Below are 14,301 nucleotides of genomic sequence, written 5' to 3' on the forward strand. Positions count from 1 at the left end.
GCGTGTTAGAAAGGGAGCAAATACTGTCAAATAAATCAGCGGCGCATTGCAACGAATCACTGGATAATTAATATAATTGATCCCTTCAGGATTGGATTAATACAGGTCAACTGAACAGGTCACTTTACAGGACATCATAATACAGGGCATCTCAAATTGCTCTACTTACCCCCATATTCACAAATGCGCATTACTTAGAAGCCATGACTTCGCATGGTCACGTCCGGCACAAGATAATGCCGAATGAATGAGCCGAAGGAAATGCAATAAGCATCTTGGGCATGCTCACAGCAGATGTCATCTAGTGCCGGATTTGACCAAGTCAAGTCGTGCCTTCAAGTTAAGGCGGGACTCAGTAGGAGGGTTACACTACAACAGATGTTTCGATACGCATGCTGCATTACTAAAAAAAACATGTCACACCAACATTCAATTCTTATTTGCAGTTTATAACACTCACAAGAAAATATAAACTATCACGCTTATGTTCAATAAAGAAAGTATAAGCACTTAAATGTTTGCTGCTCTTCCCTGGCACATCAGTGGCCAGGGAAAACCAGCAAACATGCTGTCACTTTACAATCCTTTCAGCTTTGTTTTGCAGATTATGGCTCTTTTCACGTGGCTGCCTCCCGGTAGGACAACTGTCGTCACAACTACGTCATCAACCTTCTTCATGGTGGATCTTGTCAACGGCGGCGCTTCGTATCGGAATGTAGCACCAACTGCTTTTCTTGAGATTCACGAGAGGGCACCATCATCGATGACAACGGCTTCTGCCACTCATATAAAAGCCTGGAAATCGTTGTCTTCCTTCAGTGGCCAGGGAAGAGCGGCAAACATGCTGTTGCCTTAAAATCCTTTCTGCTTCGTTGTGCAGGTTAGCAGATAACAGCCTTTGCACGCTAGACATTCTAGGAGTCATTATTTGCTGCTCTTCCTTGGCCCACTTGTTTTGTTTGACATTGCCAGCGAATGTGTATGTGTAGTCAAGTTACTTCTGTCTGGGGACGTGGAATTGAACCCCAGTCCTTGGGCCGGCCAGAATGGCGACGTCCTCGCCACTATCACTGCTTTGTCAACTAAGTCAAAAGCTTGTCATGCTGAGCTGATCGATATGCTTACACTCGCCAAAAATAACCAAGAGCAACTGGATAAAAGGGTATCTGACTTGGCTACCTGTCTTGCTGGTGTTGAGTCCCTTTTTGAGTCATTCGACACATCCCAAGGTATTACGAATCTGCCAGGCATTATCAATGAAGCCGTCAACGATCCCGCCACTGCTTTGAATTCACGTTTAGATGAGCTCCAAAGATCACGTCGGGATAACCTTATTTTCTATGGCCTCGCAGACAACCCATCTGAAACATGGACACAATCTGAACATCATATATGCGAAGTCCCTTCTAGAACTTTAAATCTTAGTTTCTCCTGTGCTCAGAGATTAGGCTGATACAACGCGAAACGACCACGAACCGTTATTGTTAAATTTGCTTCGTCAAAACTAAGGGAAAATATAATTTCCCAATGCTCCCAACTCCGTAACTCGAGCGTCTCCGTTGGTGAAGCTTTTTGCGTGGTTATGCGTCAATTGCGTAAAAACCTAGTTGAATTGGTAAAGGCCAGTGGCCAACAATTCATGCTTCATTTCAATAAACTGTATATTCACAAGAAGTACTGTATACTGTCATGTTGCTCACCAAGTACGTGAAATGAATCCTTCTGATGGCACGACTGCCAACAGTACTAACATATCCACTGCCAGTTCAAGCAATTTCCGTACACCACAGTTATTGCCACCCCATGGTACTAAAGAAAGATCGGTTTCCGTCCTGTATTCCAATATAAGCAGTGTATGCAATAAACGTGACCAGCTGTCCTCAGTTATCAACACATGTGAAGCTGACATTGTGGTGCTGACTGCGACATGGCTTTCGAGTAAAATTACTGACTGCGAAATATTGGCATTTCAAAGTAGTTACAAATGTTTTCGATATGCTTGTGACCAGCGCACTGGCAGGGATGTACTGATAGCTATCAGTGATGGGATGATATGCAGCAACATAGCCCTTTCGTCGCCTCTTGAATTAGTATGCACGCATATATGCACCAGGCACAGGGACTTCATTTTTTGTTTGTGTTATCGTTCGCCCACTTCGTGTAACGCGTTTTGTTCAGACTTTCATGATGTGCTCAGTAGTCTAACCCTAAGATTTCCCTCGTATCCATTATTGATCCTAGGCAACTTTAACTACCCTACTATTAATTGATGTACTGACTTTCCCTCAGTAGTAATTTGCTCATCCGAGTGCTCATCTTTCATCAATATTTGTTTGGACTTTAACTAAATGCAGCCCGTTCTTAAACCAACTCTGTGCACAACACATTCTGCTAATATCTTGGGTTTATTCCTCACAACAACACCCCACCTTGTTTCTACTATAACTTACCTGCCTGGTCTGAGTGATCATTGTATAATGCAGGTTGACTTATGCGCTTCTGTTCTTTCTATTAAATTGTCCAAACAAATTTGTGATTATAAAAATGCTGACTTTGATTCCATAAACCCAGCGTTAGAATTGTTTATCACTGACTATTTTCCTAACTTCCACTCAAGAACCATTGAAGAAAATTGGTGCCTATTTAAGGAGGAAGTACTACTTCCTTTCACGCATTCATTGATTCATTCCAATTAAACATATCACCTCTAACTCACAGGCACCATGGTTCAATGCAAGTCTTAAACGTCTGCTAAATAAAAAGAAGATACTTTTTCGGTGCACCAAGACAGCCAATAATGCAGAGCGTTGGCACACCTATGTCACTGCTTACTGTGAATATACAAGCAAGCTATTGCACCTTCTAAGAGCGAATTTTATCAAGTTACTCTGCCTTCAATTCTTCATGATAACCAGCAGAAATTTTGAAATATAGTCAGTGACAAGAAGTCATCTTCAATTGAAGTGTGTGATGAAAATGGTGTTACTATAGCCTCCGATAACAGCTGCGAAATATTAATGTATTCGTGTCATTGTTTTCTGCTACATCACCCCATGCTTATCTTGACATACCGTTTGCTGATTACACTCCTACGAACCCTGTTTTTTTTTATGCTGTTGGTATTGCTAGTTTGATTACAAAGGTAAAAATATCTTCCGCAGAAATTGATCAGAATACGGTGAAGTATTCTTCTTTAATACTGTCGCACATTTTTACTTAGTCACTAGAATCATCCACCTTGCCCAATGATTGGAAGGGAGGGAAGGTGGTTCCACTGCATAAATCAGGTGCCACTGACTCTATGTTTAAATATAGGCCCATATCATTAACCAGCGTACCCTGTAAGCTCACGGAACATGTCATTTACTCACATCTTATTACTTTTCTGGAATCAAACTCATTTTTTACTAACTAGGAGCATGGCGTTAGAAAATTTTTTTCATGTGGCACTCAGCTCCTGGTTTTTACTAATGATTTATTTAGTGTTGCAGACAAAGGACTAACAATAGATTGCATATTCATGGGTTTCGCGAAAGCTTTCGACTCTGGATCTGATAAATTGCTTTTCCTTAAGTTGCGTAACCTTAATATTGATACTAATATCTTGCACCGGATTGAATGCTTCCTTTCTAACCACATCTAATACATATCTGCTAATGGACATGACTCTTCCATCGCTTTTGTGCAGTCTGGTGTACCTCAGGGGTCTGTTATGGGTCCACTATTCTAATCTTTGTTATTGAACTCTCCAAGTTCGTTACTTCTATAAAATTTTTCGCCGATGACTGCGTAATTTACCACGTCATCACTAATGCCTCTGATTATGCTGCCCTGCAATCTGACATTACTGCCATATCTTCTTGGTGCTCCGATTCTTTGATGACCCTTAAGATTAATAAATGTAAAGGCATGCTAACTCACGAACTTCCTCTTGCCCTGTTTCTCTCAACTATGCCCTCAATAACACACCATTAACCTCTGTAGCACCTTACGAATACCTTGGTATACATATCACTAGTAATCTCTAGTGGAACGTACATCTCCAATACATATTTAATAACGTTAACCGCATGCTCGGTTTCATACGTCGCAATTCTTCCAGTGCGACTGTTCACGTTAAGTCACAAGCTTATAAAACATTGGTACGTCCCAAGCTCGAATATGCCTGCTCCATTTGAAACCCTGGTCAAGCTATTGTAACACATCTTCTTGAATCCCTTCAGAACAGGGCCGCCCGTTTCGTTTTTTCAAATTATGCCCTTCACACAAGCGTATCATCAATGAAACTGACGCTCGGTTTGCCAGACCTTGCAGCACATTGTAAGTTTATATGCATATGCCTCTTTCATAAGATTTACTACACTCATCCCATTCTTAACCCTTTGAAGGTTTTTGCAGTACATGTACGGCGGCGGTTTTCTGTCCCGCAAGGTCTTTGCCGTACGGGTACGGTTCCGACCCCCCGTTTGAAATTTCGCGCCATATGACGATGAGCGCTCATCGGGAGGTGCTGCCACCTCTTAGCACTTACAAGATGCGTTTGAAATTGGTGCTACCTTCTTGGGGAGATAAACAGAGCTGATTGCTAGCTTCAGCACGTCGCTCAGACTGCGGCAACGCCCCTTTGGCGGTTTCGGTTTCGCCGCGTGATCGCAACGGAGGCGCGCGAAACGTCATTTTTTTCTTTGTCGGCACTCTCTTGCAGGGCGGTGGAAGTTGATTTCTATCTTGATTGGCGCTGCTCTTAGCTTGCTTATAGCGGCGTTCGCGAGGTATTCCCGCTCTTAGTGGCAACGCGCTTTCGCGGTTTCGGTTCCGCCGCGTCATCACAACGGAGGCGCGCGAAGCGTTGTTTTTCTATTTGTCGGCACGCTCTCGCAGGGGCGGTGGAAGTTGATTTCTATCTTGATTGGCACTTCTCTTAGCTTGGTTATCACCACTTGCTTATCAGCGCCGTTCGCGAGGTATTCTCGCTCTCCGCGGCAACGCGCTTACGCAAGAGGGTGCCTCAGACCTCTGCCCAAGGCAGCCGCACGCAGAGATGGCATGTGTGCGCCAACACAACTCCTCGCTTCAAGAGAACAGACACGCATTTTAGGTGTGCAGACTGCGATAAGGCGCTGTGCGCAGACCCGTGTTACAAGGAGTACCACGCTCGGAAATACTATTGAACATTTTGCAATTCTGAGTGATGCCGACACCAAAATACTGTTCCTAATTATTTTTGACTATTTATTCCCGACTTCATACATTTTGGTCATTCAAGATCCGCAAAAAAATAATTTGACCACCTTGGAAAGTTTTTTTCAAAATAATTCGACCCTCAAAGGGTTAAAGATGAGTTGTTCCTTCACCCATCCTACATTTCACCTCATATCGATCACCAAATGAAGGTGGGGGTACCACCATGCAACTCGAACTCTTACTTTTAATCATTTATACCATGCACTGGTGACGACTGGAACCACCTTCCTGCCTACATCGCTGCCATATGTGACACCAATTTCAAGAAGATTGGCAACGATGACATACAGTGCAGTCCACTTATAACGATACCACAATAATGATATATCGTTTATAACAATGAGCTGTTAAGAGTATCAACTTATGCATTAGGGCTATGAGAAAAAAATATATGTAATGATATGTTATTCACCGCATATCAGATATAACGATCGAAATTCTGCCTTTTCGGTGGCGTTTTCCATGCAGAATAAGTGTGAAATCTGTGTTGCTAAGTTCCCCTTAACCGAGACAGGACGAAAAGTTCGCCTACGTGAATTCCTATCTGCTGCCATTACCGCGCAGCGCGTCCCACCCGTGAGCAGATTGCGAAAGCTATAGAGTTTCCTACAATAATACTAGAGGGAACTCTGGTGCATCAGTCATTGACCCACGATGGGAATGATGGGAAGTACAGGGATTTGTCTGACCTTCATGCTCAAGGGTTCAGACATTCTTGTGGCTTTGCGTATTACGCGCCACATGCCTTCATTGTCGTAAATTTTGCAGCAATCTATACTCTTCGAAGTGCAGGAGTCGCTGCAAACACACACAATCACTGCTAACTTCAACAACTGAGCTTGTCGAGGTGGCGAAATCGAAACGTGCCAAGCGTCTCAGGGCACTGGCATGCTCGCGATAAATACATAAGGGTGTCTCACATAGCTTGTCATTGTATTCATCCGTGGCTTAATGGTTTCAATATCGGGCTCCGTGCTAGAGGTACTGTGTTTGAATCCTGCCGTCAGACAATTTTAATAATATACATTTAATTATTCCTTACACGGTACATTGTTGAAAATGACGAACTTACAAAGTCACAAACCCGCTTAAAGCCAGGACAAAGTTTAGGCAAATCCATGTACTTCCCATAATTCCCATGCTGGTACAACCACTCCCATTGCAGCTCCTGTAGACACTAGCGCCACAGTTCCCTCTAGTAATTATTCTATGAAACTCTATGGCGAAAACCACGGAGAGTATCACAAGTTGGTGCAGTGTGCCACAAGATGGCGCCAGCTGCTTCGCGTCCACGTCGCCGGCAAGCGTCCGGAAGAAAAAAGAAAAAAAGCGAGAAGCGAACTGTGCCTGGGCTCCCTTTCTACAATCTCCCTCTCTTTCACAGCGAGTGCGGAAATGCGCTGCGGAAGCAACAGCAGGCGCACTGACAAAGTGCAAAGCTGTGCCGCTTGAGACGAAGCTGCAAATTTTGCAAGACTCAAAGTACGAGCTCGCGCAGTTGATGATATCAACGGTTTTGAAAACCGGGAGCACCACAACCATGAAGGCCATGCCGAACAATGGAAAAGGAGGGCCTTGTGCGCCAGTGGGAAACCCCCCATCTGTGAAACCAACACAGTAGAAGCCGCCGACATTACTGGACTCTGGGATTACGTCACTACTAGTGATAAAATAGGTGGTGCTTCGAGGAGGAGTTTCTGAGTGCACGGCCTCGTTCTGCGAAAAATTTCCGCAGAGCAATCATTGTCACGACAGATGGTGGCGTTGTGCGACAGAGGGGACAACAGCAGTGCCAGTGACGACAAGATTGACAAAGGCTGGTCTTCGACACCAACCCCAATGTTTTACCCAAAGTGCACTGTTGACAATTGCGTCACTCATTGATTTTGTGCACACTAAATTATAGCCGCTGGTGTTTGCGCAGCAGTTGGACGTGATGCACACTGCAGTTGTGAACCTGAAACTTCCACAAAAGCAAGTGTAGATTTCGGACTATTTCAGTGCACCTAATGATTGACACTCTGTTTAGAGATATAAATAAATGTTTTATTTTTCAAAGCCTACTTTCTACAATGTCGACTTTTATCGCAAGTGGTAAATTTGGTTTTGGAGCTACAAAGGTATGTTCAGCAGCATTTTTTTAGAGCAGTCCAGATAAAGCAATGACCGGTTATAATGATGGGATTTTTCATTCTTCTTGATATCGTTATAAGTGGACTGCACTGTATGTACGCGCCACTCCTCTCTGTAATGCCCTCAGGCCTTGGGAGTATGTAAATAAATAAATAAATAAAAATAAATAAATGATATGAAATATTAAAACAGAAAAATGCCCTAAGAAAAAACGTATAGATTCTATCGTTACCATAATTGCCTTTCTTTCAGATTAAAGGAATGGCAGACCAAATGCTGCAAAAGATATCATTTATGTAGATTGAAGCAACTCGTAGAGTGCCATAAGGTTGCAAGTCTGTTGAAGTTGGTTTAAATTTAAACCACGCATGGCGGCTCTTCTGTTTTCCAGCCTAACAGTCAGTACTAGCTGTGGATGACACATAACATACCTTTGAGCAGACAGTGGCACGGTTGAAGTACAATTTTGAATTTGCAAGTTTGTTGTTTGGATCCACTTCTAAAGCACTTGTGTAGACGTTAAATGCCTCTTGGAAGTTCCCTTTGTTAAATGCCTCGTTGCCTTCATCCTTCTTTGACTTTAGTAGACGTGCTTTCTAGAAAAGCAAGAAGAAACAGAATTAACACAAGATCCAGGGCAGCATATCATTTTAAGGACTTCAAACATTCTGTTACTAGTAACACATTGTTAGGATATGCCGGTCTGAGCGGAGCGGACCGTAACCGCTCTGCTAAAACTGTCTATTAGCTCTCCAGTGCTTAGACTGGGGATTCTCACAATCATTAAAAAGAAGTTTAGAACAATGAATTGCAAAACAGGCACATGTGCATATCATAATTATGTTCATGAACCTTTCAATAAGGATGCAATCTGGGTCTTGGAGACAAAAATGTAAATTTTTTTTTTCATTTGTTATTTCTCAAATCTACAAATCACGGCGCATTCGCTGGAGAGAGAGAGAAAAACAAAAGCAGCATACTTTTTAATAACAACAAGCAAGCACGAGCCACCATCAAGAGCGTGCCCCGTGCACTAGTGACGTGACATTGCAGCCAATGGGAAGTTTCGCTTCTACAGACGCAGCTGCTTTTTCGCTCAATGGGCCATCTCGCACTTTCGCATCAAAATACCATATTTACGTGCATAATGATCGCACACACGTAATGATCGCACCCCTGAATTTTGTCGTCAAAATTCAATTTTTTTCTTTCCCATGTAATGATCGCAACCCGAACTTGCCACAGCGATATGTCGTGTGCGAAGTCTAGCTAATGATGATCGCGCTTACGATCTGTCGAATGCTGTCGAATGCTATGCGAACGACTCTTCAAGACATACCAAGCGGTCTGCATGAACCCAACATTCTTAAACAGATGCCCCATTTTATTCCTTTCATCACTTTCCACACTCCCATGAAAAGAAAAAAAAAGCTACAACCAAACTTGCCTTGGCTTTATTATTTGCAGGCTTCATAATGGTTGTAGTCAACAACAACAAAAAAGGCGCCTTTTGATTCTTCTTGTCTGTACTCGTGGGCACGCAACAAATCACGAGCGGCAACAATAATAGCCATGTTTACACTGATACGTTAGAAGTGCACCCTATTCATACGCCGATGCTTGTAACACAGCTAAGATATTCGCCCACACTTAGCGGAGACGTGCCATATTAGGAAGTAGTGAAGACAAATGCTGCAGTTTCCGCAGCATACCCGCCATGTGTTTCTATGTCACTGGCAGCTAAGCACACCAATCTCTGTTTCTGTCCCCTCAAAGTGGACATGGCTGCGTTACTTCCACAGACTTGCCGATATTAACAATATTATTAATTACTCATACAGAAGAAACTCTTTCAATGCGCGTAATGTACTCACGAAGAAAAAAATTCGCGTACGGCACATTCGGCTGTGGAAGGTGCTTTTGAAACAAAGAAGTACACACCTTGTATGCTGCAGACGCCTTGGGATGGTCTGGTGCTAGTCTCAAAACTTGCTGGAAGTGTTGGAGAGCTTTCTCAATATTGTCCTCATAGTAGAAGCACAAACCTCTTACATACATGGCATCTGCGTTTGTGGGTTCAGCACGCATAATGTTGCTGAAAAATAAAGGTAAATTTTAAATTCAAATGCATACAAAACCAAGCAAAACATTATATAACACTTGTCAAGAACATACCATAAATACATTAATCACCAGAAGTGAGAACAAGGCTTGAATGGAATATTAAAGTAATTTATTTTTCACACATAAATATTCAAGCAACGCAGCTGCACAATGGCCAGTCAGAAAACAGCAAGGAAATAAAATATTAATATTAATCCTGGAAAGCTGTGTGTACAGTTTTATAATGCATTAGCATTGTGCAGACCACTAGACAGGTTTAAATTCAGAAAATCAATGCTTTTTGAGCAGCAGGCAAGGATGTGGGCTGCTGGCGAGAGGGGCAGAACATGAAGTTGTTGCACTGCATAACCGTGTGTCAAGGTCTCGTGGCAGAGATGAACAGTGGCAGCAGTGGAATGGCTGCACTGGCGATGCAGTGCACATATACAGCAGAACCTTATTCACACGTTTAAAAAAAAAAATGTGCACCAACTGGAAAAATGCACGATTCAAAGTAACTAAAAAAATTGACATGCTCAACTACTGTTGACATCTACTTAATGCGCAGCGTCACGCAGACTGTTGAGGCACGAGACTCCAACACGTATGGATCTGGTGATGCTCCGGCGGCTCAAGATATGTTTTGTTGCTTTCCAATTGCGTGGGGTTTTAAGAGGGTGACAGGAAAATTTAATGAAATCAAGCTGGTGGGCGACTCTGGATGCCACCGAAGCGACATGTGATGCCAACATCGCGCCACCTGCAGCAGGGAACGACGACGCATCCCTGCAGTACGCTACCAATGGCACTACACACCACGCACTTGTAAAACAGATGATGCTTATTGCAAAAGGTTGGCAGCAATAGGTGTGAATGCGGCGTGCTATGACCCAGGCGAAGATTTGCTGGTATCGAAATAAACTGTGCGTGGTGTCATTTTCACATAAGACAGGCAGCTATTAGCACCGAGAATGACCTACAGGGGCGCTTGCAAATGCCACTCGCGTGACATCAGGGTACGGACTTGCGCCTGTCGTCTGCTGAAGTTCAGGCGATGTCCGGATGCATTCTGCAGTGTTTCCATTTGTTCGGCCAAGTTCCCTATGTTTGCATACTTATGACGGTCGTCTCAAATATATCCTTACAATATCTTCTTTTGCAAAAAATAATTGAATGAGCTTATTTCCTAGACGACAATACATTTCTCACAGGTAACGGTACAGTGCCAGCCGAAGAAGCTCAGACCAGCCCATTGCGAATTTTTCATGCATGGATCTACACTTTACAGTAGCTCATGTGAATAATAAAAGCATAAATGCAAAAACAGTACATAAGAATCCAGTTAGGATATCATGCCTGCCGTGATGCAACAAGCATCTCACAAATGCTGGCTATATGGCTTCCACAAAATTTACCTTGATTTTAATCCACTAGAACATGTTTGCTCACGACGAGTGGTTCATGGTATAATATGAGAATTTTGCGTTTCTTCACAGTAACGCTTGGCAGTAACACGACACTTTAACACTGAAGTTTAGGTTCTACCAGCATCAATTGCTTCTTTAACTGCTTCTCAAAATTAGGTCATTCTTCACCGTTAATTTTAGGCAGCGGTAATTTGAAGTAAAGGTAATTGAAGCTTACAGCTGTTTACAGCATACGGAAAGAAATGTACCAATATTTATTCCCTTTTCTGTGCTGCACGTTCAAGACTTGAGCAATTTACTGGTTATTTTTGATTGAGGAACAGACATGATGAACATGTCTGGCAAACTGACACAGACTGCTCGGCCTAAATGTGAGTGGAATATGCCTTTTGGACCATATGGCTGCAGCCAGAAAGAAGCAGAAGCCTTATTCATTAGTAGTGTTGAAGATATCATTATTCCCAGGCGGAGGTCAAAAATCAAGTGAATTCATGCGAGGCTTGTGGTGTCTTCCTTATGAGGCGGGTATGCGAGGTTTTCTTTTACGTATTGACGAAGCGAATAGTTCTGTTTGCACACAGATCGAGATGTGGCGAGGCAGAAAGTGTTTCGATATTCCTTATCAAGGCAGCCTAATCTGCGCTATAGGTCCTCATGTATACCTTAGGCATTGCAATTGGTGCTGTAAAAAAACTGCATCATGGTTTCAATTCGAAGGTGCAGTGAACAACAGATCTCTTTCGAGAACAATATGTGTCCCGCCATAACAACAGTCGGTTCCTGCCGTTGTATGAGGTGTATGCCATATTGTCGATAAAGGCTACTGAAGGTCACTATGAAAGCCACAGTGGTAGGATATACATAGCGCCAGTTGATTGGCTCTCGATCTTAATTACGAAACTTTTCTTTCAGGTGATTGCTGTCATGATATTTGTAAAGCATATACATATTATACATAAGCTATCCTTTTAACAGCCATGAGCAATGTGTTTCCTGGGCGGCTGTTTTAGGGAACGGTGAAAGTATAGTTGCAAACTGTTTCATGCAAAACACGCCTAACTCTTCCTTTTACGCAATAATAAAGGGGTCATACTTGACAATAACTCACCAAAATAATAAGAATCATGATGAAAGCTTTGCTAGTTAGTGTCCTAACACGTATTTGTAATTTTGACACCATATCGCAACATTTTTCTTCTATGCAAAATGCAATGTCTCTCATAGCTAAGGGAATTTAAAGTGTTTAACGGAGCATCACACACAATTTTGCGTGTTGAATTTGCAGAAAATCTATTTACGAAAAATTTATGGACAGACATGGCGCATATATAGAATGCGAAACCAGAAGACCCCTTCAACACTACACTGCTTGCGATATCCAAGATACAAATTACCTCGACTCACGTGGTTTTGAAGAAAAAACTTTGGTTTGGGCATGACAGCAGAAAGATGCCGACATATCCTTCAATAAGAGTGGCTCGGTCCACTAATACACCTAGCATGCACGAAGGGAGCGAGCACACGCGGCAGCCAAGCGAGCGACGTCCAGGCCACGACGTCACTCGAGAGAGGGCAACACTACAGCTTCTTAACACTAATATACCATTCTCAATCGCACGCGCCTCGCGCATTTTCTTGTTCACATGGGATCTAGTGGCCAGAAAACGTATATGATCGCATTCTGCAGCAGGGAGCCACGGCAAGTTTTGGTGATCACCTGTTAAAAGCGTGCACTACGCTTCCGATGGCACCAAGCGCTGCGAGACAGATAGGCGAAGATGCTTATCGTAATAGGATTGGTGGCAATAGTTGTGAATGCCGCGTGTGCCGACCCCAGAGAAGATCTGATGGTACTGAAATGAGAAACTGAGTGTGCGCTGGTGTTTTCACATGAGACGGGCAGGCGAGGCGGGTGCAGCTGCTGCAGTGGGCAGCTATATACTGTTTGCGATCGCACGCACCTTGCGCATTTTCTTGTTTGCATGGGACATAGTGGCCAGAAAATGTATCATACGATTGCAGTTTCGCGATGTACTGAACATTGGCGCCAAAAAAAAAAAAACGTTTTCCGGGAACGTATGAGCCGTCAAAATTATGTTCTCGATTGCGAACGTTGGCGCCGGGAAAACATACATTATGGGAACATATCAACGAGGTTCTACTGTGTTATGTATTATATGTACAGTGTACAAAACTGCTTGCAATCAAAAGTTTTGTTGAGTGAATAAGATCAAATTGTGATTAATATTCTTCCAATTAACATTAATGTGTAAACAGTGGGTAAATAAAGATTATGAGGTGTGTTCTTCGAGTGGGGGTTTATAGGATGGTGCAATACTGGTGCCAGGTTGTACCTGGCGAATAAAGGTAGATGGGAGGATGAGGAAGAAAGGAGAACTAGATAAGACGGATAGAAGGAAGGAAGGAGACAGCTCACAGGAAGCCACAGACATAATAGTTTTGTGCAGAGGGCAGCACACAATCACTGAATGTAGGGGTGTGCAAATATTCTGAACTTTCAAATAACGAATCAAATAGTCATTATTCGTAAATGCAAATATTGTTCAAATATCTTAATATTTCAAAACATCAACTGGGCACAAGTAAACATTAAAATGGAGCAAAAGCCTGAATTTTCATGCCTGTGGGCATAGTATTGGGGGCAAGCTCCAACACTGGAAATGCTGGCGCCACCGTCGGTGTGATGTGGTGTGAGGGATCACGTGGATATAGCGGCCACGTCGGCTGCTTTGGAAGCACCGAAGCAAGCGGAAAACGAAAGTTTAAATTTCCACCTGTGCTGTGGTTCTGAATAAATGGAAACGCTTTCCTGCTTCGGGTGTGCCCATGACAACACTTCAAAGTGCTATAATAGGTAGTGGCTTCCTTTGAAGGTGTCCAACATGGCAGGCTACTGCTCGGTGCCACAGTCCCGGACGTACACAATGGAGCCCTGTGTCTGCCTACACATGTACCCGCAGGACAAGAAGCTGCATGAAGCTTAGATAGTGAAACTTAGAATCGGCAAGCAGCCAACCGCTGCAACTCGGGTGTACAGCAAGCACTTCAGCGAGGAAGATTTCTGACATGACATCGGGGTTGTCACAGATGTTTGGTGAGTAGCAGAAAGCGTGCACAGAGACGGTCGCCCACGCATGCTGCCTGGCTAATGCCACGAAGCTTTGGTCTATAAACTTGTTGATGCTAGATACTGGCAAGTTCACTAGAATGGAAATGGAAAGGCCAAAAGCACATTAAAAAAGGTATGGGATATGTTCATGCTTGTGTAGCACCAAACAATGAAATGTACTGGATTAAGAAAAAGAAGAAGCGGGTAATTGCTTGCTGATAAGATCGATAAACATACAGTGCGACGCAACTTGAGAAATAATGA

The 14,301-nt window shown here is 43.1% G+C and overlaps 1 protein-coding gene across 4 annotated transcripts in view; it reads right to left on the minus strand.

Annotated features, from left to right (window-relative positions):
- The window catches only part of LOC126545417 (dnaJ homolog subfamily C member 7-like), a 127,680-nt gene that overhangs the window by 14,720 nt on the left and 98,659 nt on the right, over positions 1-14,301 (minus strand). For all 4 annotated transcript variants that reach the window (XM_055061567.1, XM_050193288.3, XM_072285925.1 and 1 more), the window contains 2 exons: positions 9,319-9,472; positions 7,809-7,973 (listed from right to left, as the gene is read on the minus strand). In XM_055061567.1, the coding sequence (XP_054917542.1) occupies positions 7,809-7,973; positions 9,319-9,472 (319 nt within the window). The remainder of the gene's footprint in view (positions 1-7,808; positions 7,974-9,318; positions 9,473-14,301) is intronic.

This window comes from Dermacentor andersoni, chromosome 1 (assembly GCF_023375885.2).
Source record: "Dermacentor andersoni chromosome 1, qqDerAnde1_hic_scaffold, whole genome shotgun sequence".
Lineage (NCBI taxonomy): Eukaryota > Metazoa > Arthropoda > Arachnida > Ixodida > Ixodidae > Dermacentor > Dermacentor andersoni.